Source organism: Acipenser ruthenus, chromosome 56, assembly GCF_902713425.1.
Source record: "Acipenser ruthenus chromosome 56, fAciRut3.2 maternal haplotype, whole genome shotgun sequence".
In the NCBI taxonomy this organism is placed as follows: Eukaryota; Metazoa; Chordata; class Actinopteri; order Acipenseriformes; family Acipenseridae; genus Acipenser; species Acipenser ruthenus.
This window is the reverse complement of record NC_081244.1, coordinates 2,424,733-2,442,233: the sequence shown is the minus strand read 5'-3', so window position 1 is coordinate 2,442,233 and position 17,501 is coordinate 2,424,733. Positions and strand designations below refer to the sequence as shown.

At 41.7% G+C, this 17,501-nt stretch overlaps 1 protein-coding gene across 1 annotated transcript; it reads left to right on the top strand.

Moving 5' to 3' along the window:
- Nucleotides 1-4,330: 4,330 nt before the first annotated feature.
- On the top strand, nt 4,331-16,729 carry LOC117404289 (hyaluronidase PH-20-like). Its single transcript, XM_059017360.1, has 6 exons — nt 4,331-4,425; nt 7,740-7,936; nt 8,210-8,290; nt 8,561-8,880; nt 9,376-9,465; nt 15,787-16,729. The coding sequence occupies exons 1-6, from the start codon at nt 4,331-4,333 to the stop codon at nt 16,123-16,125; spliced, it is 1,122 nt and encodes a 373-aa protein (XP_058873343.1). The 3' UTR covers nt 16,126-16,729.
- Nucleotides 16,730-17,501: the final 772 nt, after the last annotated feature.

Sequence of the window (17,501 nt, the reverse complement as noted above, 5' to 3'; positions counted from 1 at the left end):
CAATTACATCCCAAAAGTAGACAAATCTAAATCTAAAACGAAATGGCCAAGATGGTTTAATAGATCAATTAAAAAAAATATTCAGCGAAAAAAAGGCACTTTACAGAGCATTTAAAAGGGACCAAAAACAAAGTACACAGAAAGAGTACTTGGAACTGCAAACGCAAGTCAAAAAGGAAGTAAGAAAGGCCAAGAGAGAGATAGAAATCAATATTGCTAAGGGGGCTAAAACCAATTCCAAAATGTTTTTCCAATATTATAACAGCAAGAGAACATTCAAAGAGGAGGTTAAATGTCTAAGAGACACAAATGACAAAATCTAGATGAAGAAAAAAAAGCAAATATATTAAATGATTACTTTTCACAGGTTTTTACAAAGGAGGACACGGACAACATGCCCCACATGTCGACCTGTTCCTATCCAGTTTTAAATAACTTTAGCATAACAGAGGCAGAAGTGTTAAAGGGACTAGGAGCTCTTAAAATAAACAAATCCCCTGGGCCGGATGAGATCCTCCCAATAGTACTCAAAGAAATGAAACAAGTTATTTACAAACCGCTAACCAAGATCATGCAACAGTCTCTTGACGCAGGGGTTGTACCGACAGACTGGAAAATAGCAAACGTAATACCGATCCATAAAAAGGGAGACAAAACCGAACCAGGTAACTACAGACCAATAAGCCTGACTTATATTATATGTAAACTTATGAAAACTATAATAAGATCCAAAATGGAAAATTACCTATATGGGAACAATATCCTGGGAGACAGTCAGCATGGTTTTAGGAAACGGAGATTGTGTCTAACTAACCTGCTTGATTTTTTTGAGGATGCAACATCGACAATGGATAATTGTAAAGCATATTACATGGTTTATTTAGATTTCCAGAAAGCTTTTGACAAGGTCCCACATAAAAGATTAATTCTCAAACTGAACACAGTAGGGATTCAAGGAAATGCATGCACATAGATTAGGCAGTGGTTAACATGTAGAAAACAGAAAGTACTGATTAGAGGAGAAACCTCAAAATGGAGCGAGGTAACCAGTGGTGTACCACACCAATTACAGCTGTCTAATTAGTACAATCCACACAGAAGACATGCTTTTCAACTTTACCAGTCCATGTAACAGTCTCATTGCTAGTCACAAGGAAATGCATGCACATGGATTAGGTAGTACTGGTTAGAGGAGAAACCTCAAAATGGAGTGAGGTAACCAGTGGTGTACCACAGGGATCAGTATTAGGTCCTCTGCTATTCCTAATCTACATTAATGATTTAGATTCTGGTATAGTAAGCAAACTTATTAAATTTGCAGACGACACAATAACAGGAGGAGTGGCAAACACTGTTGCAGCAGCAAAGGTCATTAAAAATGATCTAGACAGCATTTGGAACTGGGCAGACACATGGCAAATGACATTTAATAGAGAAAAGTGTAAAGTACTGCACACAGGCAATAAAAATGTGCATTATAAATATCATATGGGAGATACTGAAATTGAAGAAGGAATCTATGAAAAAGACCTAGGTGTTTATGTTGACTCGGAAATGTCTTCATCTAGACAATGTGGGGAAGCTATTAAAAAGGCCAACAAGATGCTCGGGTTTATTGTGAAAAGTGTTGAAATTAATCAAGGGAAGTAATGTTAAAACTTTACAATGCATTAGTAAGACCTCACCTAGAATATTGTGTTCAGTTCTGGTCACCTCGTTACAAAAAGGACATTGCTGCTCTAGAAAGAGTGCAAAGAAGAGCGACCAGAATTATCCCAGGTTTAAAAGGCATGTCGTACGCAGACAGGCTAAAAGAACTGAATCTTTTCAGTCTTGAACAAAGAAGACTATGGGGTGATCTGATTCAAGCATTCCAAATTCTAAAAGGTATTGACAATGTTGACCCAGGGGACTTTTTTGACCTGAAAAAAGAAACAAGGACCAGGGGTCACAAATGGAGATTAGATAAAGGGGCATTCAGAACAGAAAATAGGAGGCACTTTTTTACACAGAGAATTGTGAGGGTCTGGAACCAACTCCCTAGTAATGTTGTTGAAGCTGACACCCTGGGATCCTTCAAGAAGCTGCTTGATGAGATTCTGGGATCAATAAGCTACTAACAACCAAATGAGCAAGATGGGCCGAATGGCCTCCTCTTGTTTGTAAACTTTCTTATGTTCTTATGTTCTTATCTCAAAAGTCCATCCCTACCTTTTCCTCCCGGATGCAGAGCACTCCTCTCGACTGAACTACTGCAACTCTCTCTATGGTGGTCTTCCGCCACGAGCCATAAACCAATTGCAGTTGGTTCAAAATGCCGTTGCTAGGGTCATTACTAGATGTTAAAAATATGATCACATTACCCCTTACTTGCCCCGCTGCACTGGCTACCTGTAAAGTCCAGGATTACTTTTAAAATTATCCTGCTTGCCTACAAGGCCCTTCATCACACAGGTCCAGAGTATCTCTCCAACCTGCTGACCCGCTATGTCCCTGCACACAAGCTGAGGTCCTCTGACTCTGGCTTGCTTGTTATACCCAAGCAAAAGTGCACCACACTCGGAGAGCGCTGTAGTATTTACAGTATTTCTCAACCACTAACTCCCTTTTTTGGAAACTATGGTCAAAGATATCTAATGCATGACATCAGTTTTCATTTTCTGAAACTCATTTTCAGAACGTCTAATACCTTTCTACCCTTTGACCATGAATAGCATATCCTTAGCACTGTTTTGCAGAACTCTTAACACAAATGTCATCAGTGATTACAAGATTCACTTGAGAATGCTGTGCCTACAAATTGTTCACACATTGTTTGCAATTTAAGGAAATTAGTTCCATTTGTGTTAATTGTTTCAGTGACTGTGCAGACACAATGGCACAAAATACTTAATCGATCAATCAGCCCAAAGTCATCTATATAAGAAGATATAAGAAAGCCTCAAGGAAGGCAGAAGAAAATGGAAGCTCAGAGAGAAACAGTGAGAGTGTGTGTGTGTGTGGGTGTGTGTGTGTGTGTGGGTGTGTGGGTGTGGGTGGGTGTGGGGGTGTGGGTGGGGGTGTGGGGGTATGGGGGTGTGGGGGGAGGGAGAGGAGCGCAAAGTCGTCAAAGAAGTCATACCAGAGCAACCAATGTCTCAAATGAAATCAGAGCCTCAATTGTGGACCATGTAATCAACCATGGCCTGAGCATGGCTGAAGCTGCTCGAAAAGTCCAAACAAATCTATCCAGATCGACAGGTTCATCTATCATGAAAATCTTTAGAATAGAAAATCAGTAAGTACTGTATCTCTACACAGCACAAACACTACAGCAATGCATTTGTAATTGTTTGTGTGTGTATACATTGTAAATAGTGTTTTTGTGTAATTGTTGTAATTTAATTTATTGCAGTACCTGACGCTCCTGGGATAGCCTGCATGCTGTGTGCGATTGCCAGCTGTGGATGATCAGCGGGTAGGTGTGTTCCAGCACGGCGTCAGGTATACAGAGGTCCTGTTTGCTCACCTCGGGGCTGCTGCAAAGCCACGGACAACGGGCTGAAGATCGTCCACGCTACCCGAGCATAGTGAGAAATAAGTTGCTGAAATTCTCCGATCGCCGTGATGGTGAACCGGGATCGGAGCCAAAAGAAGCTGCCAAAACCGCCGACGGCCGGAGTCAGGGTTTGTGTTGATACATAAAGATTAGTTCGGGGATGGTAGATCCCCATAAAGTATAGCTAGGTGAGCAAGCGGGACCTCCATGCATTAGGGAGTAGCGCACGCCGTTTTTATGGCACCTTTTATTTTATAGTTTTTTGCATTGTGTTTTATTTTGTTTTTTCGTACGCTGGCCATATACACTCAGTGAGCTACCATGGTTGGTAGTGTCACGTGAGCTGTTCTGTGTGTGTGTGTAAATAAATCCCGCGCACCTGCGAGGCGTGTCAACTTCAACCTCTGTCTTCAACCACAATAGATAGAGTACTGCAGAGAAATGCAGTAAGCATGAAACAAGTGTACAGGGTGCCATATGACAGGAACAATGACAGGGTGACGGAGCTCAGGTGTCAGTATGATCAGGTATGTAAATACAAATGCTACGTATTTTCTTCAGAGGATCATGGAGCTGGACTCAAGTGTGACTCCCCACCAATATGTATTTGTGGATGAGGCCGGATTCAATCTAGCAAAGACGAGAAGACGCGGGAGAAACATAATAGGACAACAGGCAACAGTGGAGGTCCCAGGACAAAGAAGTGGCAACATCACTTTGTGTGCAGCCATTGGACAGAGTGGGGTGATACATCATCATGCAGTCATTGGCTCATACAATGGGGACCGACTGATGAATTTCCTGGATGAACTTGCTAACAGGCTCTTGGGGGAAGAGGATGTGGTGGAGGGACAACAACTCAGTGACTTTGTCATCATCTGGACAACGTGAGCTTCCACCATGGAGCACACGTTCGGGAATGGTTCCAGGTGCAGCCGTGTATGTCCGTGGTGTTCCTCCCACCATACTCTCCTTTCCTCAATGCTATTGAGGAATTTTTTCAGCCTGGCTTTGGAAAGTTTGATTGCCGTCCCTATGACAAGGCCATACTCCTTGAAGCCATGGATGCAGCCTGTGAAGACATCACTGCGGAGGCCTGCCAAGCATGGATGCCACATACCAGGCATTATTTTCCATGTTGTCTGGCCAGAGAAAATATTTTGTGTGACGTGTATGAAAATTTGTGGCCTGACATAAACGTAGGAAGAGACATAGACTAACAGACCTTTTGTTGGTTTCATTTATTATTTTGATCTTTATGATTAAATGACTGCAAATGAATGCTTGTGTTTTGATTAGATTATTTGAATGATTGACCAAAGAGATATTTGTTTGCATTGATTATTATGAAAGCATGATATGCTTATGTTGAATGTATTTGCAGTTTTGAATAAATAAGTACATTTTGCAAATGCATGTGCTGTTTTGCAAAATGCAACAGATTTTTGTGTCGTGTCAAATATTTAAAAAAGCAGCACTTTGGTTTCAAAAAATGCTTTCAAGCAGTCGAGAAATACTGTGATGTATTATGCATTGTTCCTAACTATAATTGATTGATTGATTTGATTTATATATATATATATATATATATATATATATATATATATATATATATATATATATATATATATATATATATATATATATATATATATGTGTGTGTAGTCAGTTGCGTTTACCGTCCTTGTATTAAGAATAAAATCAATCCACATTATATATATATATATATATTGTGACCATAGACGTGGGCTGGTCACGAATGGTAAATATGTGGGTCCTAGCATATTAGGGTATACAGGACCGGGGCACTGGAAAGTGCCGGATTGAGCAGGGAAAGACTACATCTCCCAAGAGACAATGCGGGAGTTGTAGTTAATAGGGCCTACAAAAATGGCAGCCACCAAAGAAACTACAAGGATCAGGGGTACAAGGGTTTAATTGAAATGTAAACCAGCACAGCTGCAGGTGGTTAAGATGTGTTAGTTTTGTAAGTGGCTGGACTGGTTTACAATAAAAGGAAATTATCTCCTTTGTTCAGGGTCGAGCTGGGGGAGGCTTATGGTGGTTGCGGTTAGACTGTGTGGAGAAAGGAGAAATTAAGGAAAAGACAAAAAGAAATCCGGTGCAACAAGTTTAAAACTGGTAAGTAGCTTAGCTACCCAGTGAATAAGATAGATAAAGGGGGGGGAGTCAGATCTCCAAACTGAGTTAGATATTGTTTAGTTTTGTTTTGTTTTGTTTTGTTTGCTGTAAATAAATATACAGGCACCGTACTGTTTTATTTCATTTCTGTGGTCCTGTGATTCTGTCTTACACCAAAGGAGACAGTGAAGACGGTCCTGCAAGTGACAGACTTACCCCGGTGTGTCACAATATATATATATATATAACAAATGTATGCACTTACCGGTCACACGCGATGTCCGACTCCATCACCAGTTTTCTGATACAAAGCCCATACCTTTAATGTTATAATTGACTTGTTTAACCTTCACAGCCTGTGTTTTTTTTTTCTGGCATGGCAGATCAGTCTGTCTTCATTGTGCATTGCAGTTACACAGCACTGCCTCCAAAAACAAAGTGAATGAGACAAGGCACGGTAATGTAAAAGTTAATCATTAAAGTTTTAGATACTGTGATGCATTTTTTTAAAAAATCTGTGCTCTTTAGTTGCTTTTGTGCATTTTCATTTGCATGTGAACTGTGACATTAGGGCCTTATTGAACACTATATTCTGCAATTTTTAAGAGTGACTTTGTATACGGTTTTAATTCTGGAAACTGGTGTTATGTTTAAATCTTTTCCTAAATTGCATTGCCTTTTACATTTTACACAGTTCTGCATGGGTAACATTGTGATTTCATTTTGGTGTGTCGTTAATGGGGAATTTTACATACTGCTACAATACGTACCGGATTTATATAGGCATAGCCCTTTCATGTATTTCTGACATTGTATCTTTTTTGTGTTCCCTGAGTTTTTGTCTTTTAATGCTGCGTTATTCCCCCAGCTCGTGCGGTAACAAATTTCAATGAAAGAATCAATGTCTCCCTGTAGTCCCTCAAACTCGTCATATTTTTTTCTTTCTGTACGAAATGTGTGTGTGTGTGCTCTTGTGTGTGCACTTGAGTGTGTGTGTGTGCGCTTGTGTGTGTGTGTGAGCTTGTGCGCTTGTGCGAGTGGGTGCGCGTGTGTGTGTGCAGGGCAAGTGGTTGTTTGGGTGGTAGGGCGCAGGTTACAATGACCACACCTACATACAAGTCAAATCAGATTAAATAATCAGATATGCGTCACACTCATTTAGTCCAAATTTTATAGGGTCAGATATGTGAGTGCTGACTATATGTCATATACTATATTTGCTAACTCACATGATATACGATAATGTGAGTTACCAAAACCAAAAACAATGGCTTACAGTTGTTCCTCAACTACAATCTCTTTCAAATATTTACTAAGTGGGTGTACTCATACAGTACAGAAAGGTAAGAGGGTTATAAATAAACATGGAAAATGATCCTGTTGTTATGTACTTTGAGTTCTTTAAAGAAAGAGTTGTTATTTTGAAAGTTAGTCCCACCTTTTTTTAACGTGGTCTATTCCTATAAGAGTGCGGGCTAGCCTGGATGACTTCTGCTGTTTTTTAAAGAGGGACATCCTAAGGACGTTTTTAGTTGATGGTAAAGAAAGCAACGTACTGTAAGGTAAGACAGCAATATTTTTAACTTGGCTGAATGTGATTTGATCTTCTTAATTCCAATTACATGATGCTAATTTGAACACCAGGCTTCATCAATAAGCAAGGTTAATTGCTATGGGTGTTTTAAACTGCAAACTGCACATTCCATTCTCCAGAAAGACAACTCCTGATTCTGCTTCACCTTGATTTCAAGTTGAATTAACCTAACCCTAACCCTAACCCTAACCATTCATGTAAATGTTCAGATATGTACCATGTAGCGGTTATACAGTATTAAATGCATAGATAGATCATTTTCAATTGCATTCTTTAATTATTTAATTCTTAAACTGCACAACATTGACACACAGATTTTTTTCATTTTTTTATGTAAAGTATACTTCATTTCTCTCTTCTGTGAATACAAGTACAGCCATCCAGCATTTGGCATGAAGACCAGTGTCACTTCTCTTTTTTCATGTGACAGTTCTGAATGTAATATTTCTCCCATTCTTGTTGGAGTCATCAGCAGAGAAATATTGCTCTGCGACTGTATGACAAAAATCATTTTGCCTTGTTATGGAATGCACCTTCAAATCCATGTTTGCAAAAGTATGATGTTCCCATAAATCTGAGTCAGTTCACTGCAGTAAACCTCGCCACAAGAAACATGGTGGATCAGCAACTCACACCGTTTTGCAGACTAAGATTCTACCCATGTGTCGTTGTTAACCCAAACTAACCCCAAAATGGAGCATTCCCCTAGAAGGCTGTGTGGTCTGGTGATTAAAGTGTCCGGCTCACTCACTGACTCATTGTGTGACCCTGAGCAAGTCACTTAACCTCCTTGTGCTCTGTCTTTCGGGTGAGATGTTGTTGTAAATGACTCTGCGGCTGATGCATAGTTCACACACCCTAGTCTCTGTAAGTCGCCTTGGATAAAGGCGTCTACGAACTAAATAAATAATAATTATGAGATGACTTCTAACAAGCTGCTGAGAATGTTCAGTATTATATACCTTCAGGAGATTCCAAAGTGTTAACAGTGATCGATTGGGACTCCAGTGACTACTGTACTTATTCTTTAAACCCGTCCAAATTCAAGATACCGGAAAACAGTGAAGGAAAGTATATTGCTGTTGGATCACCCTCGCAAAGTGATTTGGACGAAATGGCAAAGAACTTAAGCTCTGAGATACCAGGACAAAGACAGTCAGTTGTGTCAGTGAATACATATTTTTGTTTAAGTGCTTTAAGGTGTTAAATGAAAGTGATGATTTTCTTGTTGTTGTTTTTTTTTTTTTTCAATTCAAGATAACTTGTGAAAATAAACTTTACTCAATTAAAAGGCTTCTACCTGTTTCCAGACTGTTATAACTATGACTACACAAATACTGGTCATGTTTACACTGGCAAATGCCCCCCTCTTGCTAAAACTAGAAATGATCAATTAAAATGGCTGTGGGAAGCAAGCACAGCACTTTATCCATCAGTTTACTTGTCAACGTTTTTAAAAAACTCAGACAAAACAGCTTTATTTGTACGCAATCAGGTTTATGAAGCAATGCGGGTGGCCGCACTTCCCAAACGACTCTTTGTCCCACCAGTTTATGTGTACAACCGACCAGTCTTCACAGATGCTACTGATCAGTTTTTAAATGAGGTAGGTAATCTTTAAAGTCGAGCTTGATGGAAGGGATTCTGTTTAGGATTTTCAATCAGCATTGAATTGTCTGTAATCCGTTGCCTTATTCATAGACTTGATAAATAGGTGAATGTATTTTCTTCTACATGTATTAATCAAATACTGCACTTATATACACATGCCTGTCTGGATTGCATATCTGCTATGACAGAGCAATGACGCTCCCACCATATACAACTGTGCAAACAGCCTTATAGTGTGTTTTTCATTACCGTGTGGCTCATATTAGAACAGACTTCTAATCTAAGTGCAAGGTATTAGTAGTAGTAGCAGTTTAGTCAATGGCTGCAGTCAGTGCTGAAAGACAGAACTGGTAGCGATTCTGAAAAAGTACATCTAATTTAGTACCCTGTGTATTGGGTACAATGCAACTTACACAGAGTTAACATGTTTGTTTAAAAGGAATTGTGTTCAATTAAACTACTTTCTCCTAAATATGTCCCTCTTTTGCAGAAGGATCTTGTCAGCAGTATTGGTGAATGTGCGGCTTTGGGAGCTGCTGGAGCTGTTATATGGGGTGCATCCGCTGACTATAGCAATAAGGTATTTGTAAATAAGACAATGTACTCTACTTATAACTAGAGCTTGAATTTTCCAGGTTTTGTTTTTTGTTTAGTCCGTGGGGGGTCTTGTTTTGTATTATTATCATCAGTGTGACAGGGATGGCTGTGTGGAGACATCAGGCCAGAATGCAGGAACAACACAAAGGCAAGACCTGCGGTGCAAAGGCGTGGGGGCGCCGTGTTCATTTAAACACAAAAATGAAATAAAAGGTTCTAACAAAAACAATGCTCACAGAGCAAAATAAATCTGAAACAAATCTTGAGCACAAAATAATCCTGACTATACAAATACGGTGCTGGAGCTTCCAGCACTCGTAGCAGTTGTTTTTACTTTCCTTTCACTTCCCGTCTCTCGTCTCGCGTCTCTCTCACACACGTTCCACCTCTGAACAACCCACCCGGAACACAGAAAGCTGCAGGTTTTTATACCGGTCACCTTCTGCACATGGTTTTTATGTGGATGAGGCTTCCCCATCCGCGCTGCCAAACAATAACACAACACAGCTTTTATATACATACTAAATCATACTAACAAAACATTGTGTTTTTAAATCAACACGAAATACCTTCAGACCAATACTAACAATAACCAGTTCCCAAACAATACATTATTTTAAATAATACACCAATACATTTGAAATCATACAATGACACTCCCTTTTCATGTGCAGGGCTCCTAGCCCTGTCACAATCAGTTATTCAGTTTCTATATCACATCGAATGAACGTTTCACTAATACACATATAAACATTAACTGACTCTGTTGAAGAGAGGATGTTCACATTAGGATTGCAGCAGTGTAGAAATCTGCATGCATTTTGAATCTGAGAATTGTGAGAAGCAACAGATTGAATTGTACGCCCATTACCGCCCGTGAACCTATCACACTACAGACGCAGCATACAAGAAGTTATTTAATATTTTCCCTACAACCAAACATTCATCATGGTACTCTGATTAAGGTTTGCTTTTTTATGTAGCTATATTAATATTAATAATGTAGCGACCTGTTTAACTGCTGAGGGTGCTGCACTTTATGTTGTTTATCAGACTAAACTGCACTTTATGTTGTTTGTCAGACTGACGGGAGCAGCGTCAGAGGAGGAGAGAGTTGTGAGTGAGTAGTACTGAGAGAGAACGAGAGTGAGAGTGAGAATGAACCAAAAAGAAGCTGCATAGACGAATCCAGGGAGAATCAGTGAGTAAGAGGGCCGAGATAGGAGAGACCGAAGCAATAGTAACCAGAGAGAGAAAAGAGGGCTTGTTGTTTATGGCGTGGTCTCAGCCCATAGAGACTGAATGAGCAGAGAGACTAAAAAGAGTACAATCTGTTTGCACCTGCAATCCCTGCGTCTGTCCATTTAGTCTGCATTTCTTAAAAGAAAGAAGGGAAAGAAAAGCGAAGGACAGACCGTGTCGCCACAATAATAATAATAATAATAATAATAATAATAATAATAATAATAATAATAATAATTTAAGGCAGTCGTTGTACACAAGAAATAGTTTAATATGCGTTAGTAGAAGCATAACTGTACAGCAGGTTTATATTTACAATAACAAAACAAAACAAACATAAAAAAACAACTGGCAATGCCATGTTGCTGGTTCCCTTTCAATTCGAAGACAACCACCAAAGCATTACTTATGGGATATGCCTCCTATTGGTAGGTGTTCACTGAGCTCTATATCAGAGCTGCTGATAAGCCCCTTCCTGGGGTGACGTCCTCGGTCCCGCCTACCGAGGGATTAAACAGTTAACCCACGGAAGCCATGTTCTCTTTTTGCTTCTCAAGACAGTAAGGTAAAACCTCTGTTGAAACTGAGTGTAATCAAAGAGAGTTTTTTCTGTTGACTGTAGTTCCCCTGCATTCATGATGAAAGCTGGCTTGCTGCTTTTGTGGAATCAGTGGCTCTAAAATAAAGTCCCCGCTGCAAGCGTGGCTCATTGCGTTCCATTTACATCCAAAGCACGACAGACACCATCAGCTGACAGTGTCTCGCTCGTGTTTGGCAGCTCTGCGCTGGTGGAGGATGACCTCTCACCTGTGCGAAGGTGTGTGGGTGGGAGTAGTGTTGAACCATCAGGTGGTGATGATGGACACCTCCAACTTGGGTTGGGGGGCAGTCTAGGAAGATAGAGGAGTCCTCGGCACCTGGTCGGACAGTTGGACCTCCCCACATAAACATGCTGGAGTTGCAGGCAGGTGACAGTTCTCAGGTAGCCCAGGAGAATCTGGTTTTCGACCCTGTGCCAACTCTTCCAAGGCCAGCCCTGGATCGCCTCAGTTAGAAGAGAGACTCTCTCTGGCATCCGGAACTGGGCATGTTCCAATTATGGGTCTGGCCCCTGATCGGGACCACTGGTCAGCCCTAGGGCTATCTGATGTGGTCGTGGGCACTTTGCAGAATACTAGGGCATGCTCCACTTGGTCGTTATACACCTACAACTGGAGATATTTTCAGAACTAGTGTCTGACTAAGGGTCATGACCCAGTCTCTTGCCCTATGCCAATTATCTTGCAGTTTCTGCAAGAACTGCTCAATGCTGGTAGGTCACCTTCTACATTGAGCCCCCATAGACTCTGTATCTCCAGATGTGCATTTCTTGGCAACCTGTTTTCTTACGGGTGCTCACCGATTCCACCCTCCCAGAAGGGCCGTTCTCCCCGAATGGAGCCTTGATGTTGTACTGGAGGCTCTCATGAAGGAACCATTTGAGCCCATACACTCCATAGAGGTGAAGTACCTGTCTATGAAGACAGCCTTCCTCTTGGTTATCACCTCCGCTAAGCGGGTCAGTGAGCTATAGGCATTGTCTGTGCACAGCTCCTGCATGCCTATTTGGGATGATGACATCAGGGTGTCACTACATACAAACCTTGCTTTCCTCCCTAAGGTGATCACAGCCTTCCACATGAACCAGTCTGTGGAACTGGAGTCTTTCCATCCATGTCCGTTTTCTTCGGAGGAGGATAGGAGACTGAACTTCCTCTGCCTGGTGCGGGCTTTGAGGTGTGACATGGAAAGGACAAGATCTCTGCATCATTCTGATCAGCTCTTTGTCTGTCACGGGATACAGACCCTAGGACAGCCCCACTCGAAGCTGCGACTGTCGCACTGGATTGTCGACTGGGTATGATAGTGCTGGCTTGCCCCCACCTGGGAGGGTAGCTGCGCATTCTACTAGAGGGTTATCTACTTCAGAGGGGCCTCACTGTCTGATATTTGTACTGCGGCTAGCTGGGCTATGCCGCATACTTTCTCCAGGTTCCATCGCCTTAATATGATAGATCCTTCCTGCCTTCATTAGGCACCAGGGTCCTTGAGGTTGCACGCTCGCACTGCTAACCTTGGGTTATGCGGTTCTGATGCGTCCCTCGTATGCTGCCGTTCCTTCTCCCTCATGACGGCGCTGATATACTTTTCCCATAAGTAATGTTTTTGTGGTCGTCTTCATATTGAAAGGGAACATTAGGTTACTTACCGTAACCCTGGTTCCCTGAAAGAGAAGACGACCACCAACCAGCTAGGTCACATTGGTCGCCCTCACAGGTTTGATGTAAAAAGAGAACATGGCTTCCATGGGCTGGCTGTTTAATCCCTCGGTAGGTGGGATCGAGTACGTCAACCCAGGAAGGGGCCTATCGGCAGCTCTGATATAAAGAGTTCAGTAAATACCTACCAATAGGAGGCATATCCCATAAGTAATGTTTTGGTGGTCATCTTCTCTTTCAGGGAACCAGGGTTACAGTAAGTAACCTAACGTGTGTTAGGGTGGGTTCATGGTCGCTAAGCCCGTTGCTAAGCAAATGACGCATTTACGCAAATTGCACATATTACGTAGTGCACAAAACTGCTGATTGGTCAGTTGCAATGTCTTTGCACACTGCTCACCTTCTGAGAGCCATTTTCTTTATGTAGAAAGACAGTAATGCACAATTGAAATTATTTCAAATATATTGCCAACCCCACATTCATCTGTTAAAAAAAAATAAAAATAGAATCTTCTAAATAGGTCTTAGGGTGTTTATTCAATTATTATCAGTTAAAACCGAAAACTTCAAGCAGATAAAAGGCAAGAATATTGATCTTCCTCATCTCATGTACTCTATCTAATGAACTGCCAGGGTGTGACAAAAACCCAGGAAATTGTGCATCCCAGCTTCATAAGTGTCAGGATTGTTTGCAAGAGCAATTATAGAGCTGAACTATACCTGAGGCGCACTAACTCTTTTCCACCTCAGGGGTCAGTGTTTGACCAGCACTCACTGCATTTCCTTGGATCTTTTAACAAATGTACTCATGATAACACTGCACAACACACTTTCTTTATAATTATTTTAAACACATGCTTTGTTATGGCATAGATTCATTACATAGACCCTCTACAACACCACCCTTACCCAGATCATTGACACAGTTGCTCCACTTACAACCAGAACAGTGAAGAAACATTGAAATTGCCCATGGTATACCGTCGAACTTTGACTGCTTAAGTCTACCTGCTGCAAGTTTGAGCGCAAGTGGAGGTTGCCCGAATAACTCAGGTGCTCAAAAAACCCTCCCTCGACCAGGCTGTCTTATCTAATTTCTGTCCTATCCAATCTTCCTTTTGTCTCCAAATCTCTTGAAAGGGCTGTAGCCGGCCAGCTGACGAAACATCTCGCAGGTAACAATCTGCTTGAATCTCTGTAGTCTGGCTTCCGGCCACATTACAATACTGAAACTGCTCTGCTCCGGATTGTAACCAAGCTTCTGCATAATGCTGATGCTGCTCCTCCCTCTGTCCTTATCCTCCTGGACCTAACTGCTGCTTTCGACACCATAGATCATACCATTCTTCTTGACTGCCTTCAGAAGTATGCTGGGATCTCGGGAACCTGTCTCGCCTAGCTGTCCTCTTACCTTTCTGGACGCATGCAGGCTGTTTTCCATGATGAAAGCAGTGCTGACGGAAACCCGGTTATTTGCTGTGTCCCTCAAGGGTCTGTTCTTGGGCCACTTCTCTTCAACATCTACATGCTTCCCTTGGGTCACCTCATCCACCAACACCGCCTCATGTTTCACTCCTATGCAGATGACACCCAGCTCTACCTAAAACTCGACCCTGGATGTCCCTCTGCCATGGTCCGGCTCTCAGCTTGCATCCAAGACATCGAGGCCTGGATGTCTGACAATTTTCTTCAGCTCAACACTAACAAATCTGAACTTCTAGTAGGATTGAAATCTGAACTCAAGAATCTCAATATTGCTTCCTTGAACCTCAGAAACTGTGTGGTGCTGCCTTCCCCCACTGTATGAAGCCTTGATGTACTTCTGGATAGTAACCTCTCCTTCTATGCCCAAATCTCCTCTGTAGTCAAATCCTCCTTCTACCACCTCCGAAACATCTCAAAGGTCTGTCCCTACTTTTCCCTCCCAGATGCAGAGATACTTGGTCATGCATTCATCTCCTCTCGACTCGACTACTGCAACTCTCTCTATGGTACACCAGTCCGCAACGACTGTCACACGCCATAAACCGATTGCAGCTGGTTCAAAATGCAGCTGCCAGGATCCTTACCAGATGTAAAAAACATAATCACATTTACCCCTGTCTTGCCTAGCGGCACTGGCTACCTGTTCAGGATTACTTTCATAATTTTCCTGCTTGCCTATAAGGCCCTTTATCACACAGGTCCAGAGTGTCTCTCCAACCTGCTGACCCGCTATGTCTCTGCACACAAACTGAGGTCCTCTGACTCTGGCTTGCTTGTTATACCCAAGCAAAAGTCGCTCGCTTCAAATCAACTCTCAAAACCCACTTGTTCTCTCTTGCTTTCAATGCTCTTTAAGCCTGATATCTGTTATTAGCTGTTGTCTAAATTGCTATTTCAGATTTTTCACTCCATCTTATTCGTATAATTCTGTATGACACACACATCCACAATGTTTAGAAATCACATCCTAGCCTTGTATTTTATGTATTATGCCTGTATTTAATGTATTTGCATTGATTTTTATTGTTTGTATTTAATGTACTATGCCCTGTATTTCACTGTATTTAATGTATTATGCATTATTCCTCACTATCTTGTAAAGCGCTTTGTGATGGTGGTCCACTATGAAAGGCACTATATAAAATAAATATTGATTGATTGATTGATTAAATCTTTCTCATAATATAACTTTAAATTAGGGACATTTCTTGGGAAACTATTTTTTAAAAGACACCACTCTCATGATTGTGTCAGTGAAAAAGCCATTTAAACCTTTATTTATTCTCTTGCTAACACAACAATTATTTACCTCTTTGCAGGAATTATGCCAGGCACTGTCAAAGTACCTAACAGCAACACTGAACCCCTACATTGCAAATGTGACTGCAGCAGCAAAACTTTGCAGTGACATTCTTTGCCAAAGCAATGGAAGATGTGTCAGGAAGAATTACAACTCCAGTGATTACTTACACCTCAATCCTGCGAACTTCAAAATACAAAAGAGGCAGAATGAAAAATATGTTGCTTTGGGAATAGTAACCTCTGCTGAAATGAACGCCCTTGCAAGCAAGTTCACCTGCCAGTGTTATACAGGAAAGAAATGCCAGGCTCAGTTACCAACTGATATTTCAAACACTCCACAAATCATTCAGATCTAGTACTGACATGATATACAGTACGGACTCAGAAAGATTGATGATTTGCTTAAAATGAAGTTGTATTTTGTTTAAAAACTAATTACACATTCTTATCAAACAGTTTAATGGTGTTATATTAGAATACTTTTTTGTGAAGAAAAGGATTTGTTTTTTTTGTGGAAAATGGGATGGGAGGAAGCCATGGAGCTGAAGGAAGGAGGAGCTCCATAGTGCCTCTCCTGCCTGGAGTTTGGGAACCTCAGGGATGTGTGCCCCAACAAAGACCCTCTCTTTGTGCAGGCCTTCGATCGGGGTCAGGTGGAGGCCGCAGAAGAGTGATGTCCCAGGGACCAGCCCAGAGAAGGAAGAAGGGGAGGAGCAGCTGTTCCCAGAGTCAAGCCAGGAAGGCAGTGCCAGCTCCAGAGCTGCCTCCTCCAGGAGGAGAAAGAAACAGCAGGCGAAGCCCCACTGTCTCCAGCACAGACAAGGATCATCCAAACCCAGAGATCGACCTGAGGAACTGACATTGCTGGGTGTGCAAGGATGGTGCTCAGGCACCTATCTGCGTGCTGTCCCCTCCACTGCCAGCAGGGAGAACAGGCATCCCGCTGTGGTGGATGAAGAAAAAGAGCGTCCGTTTCCACCGCCGACCCAGAAAGGGGAGCCTGAGTGTTGGAGAAACGTGCACTTTAAGAAATTATAGTTTAAAAGATTCACTTTTTAGTTTTAGATTGTTAGTATTTGTGTTTCATATAGTTAGTTAGTTAAAAGACAGTTTGGGTTTAATATTAATTACTGGAGCAGTAAGACAGACGGTAAGAGGAAAGTTTTAAAGTGCACCAAATGGCAATTTAAAAGGGGACCCTGTGCTTCATCAGAGAGAACACTCTGGAGGCTAAAACCTTCAAAAGCTTAAACAATCTCCTCCTTCCTTATCTTTATAACATCAGGGTTTCCTGAGTGGAGCATCAAACTGGCTTTGATGTTACAATCACTGAAAGTAATAAAACGAAAGTGGACCCACATGGTCAATGATATATTCAGTATGTAATTGGCTTTTCTGATAGGTTAAGAGAAAGGGGTGATGTCATAAGGTTAAGTCTATATTAAATCAAACATTGTACTGTATCTTTGGGCTCCCTTCAACCTGTGCTTAGGGGGAGGGGAGTTCCCGGAACCATTACTATGTTAAGTTTTGGAATCAATTATTTCTACTCACGGATGCACGAAGAAGAGATGAATATGGAAACAACTCTTATTTCTTTTAATTTACACACCGAGCCCAGAGGGGGGGGAGCCACGGTGTCCAGCGCATAGAAGGGGTAAGCCTGAGCATCCACAGCCCGCGTGTCCAGAGCCGCACCAGTCTCAGGCTACCAAGGGAGAGCCACACCAGT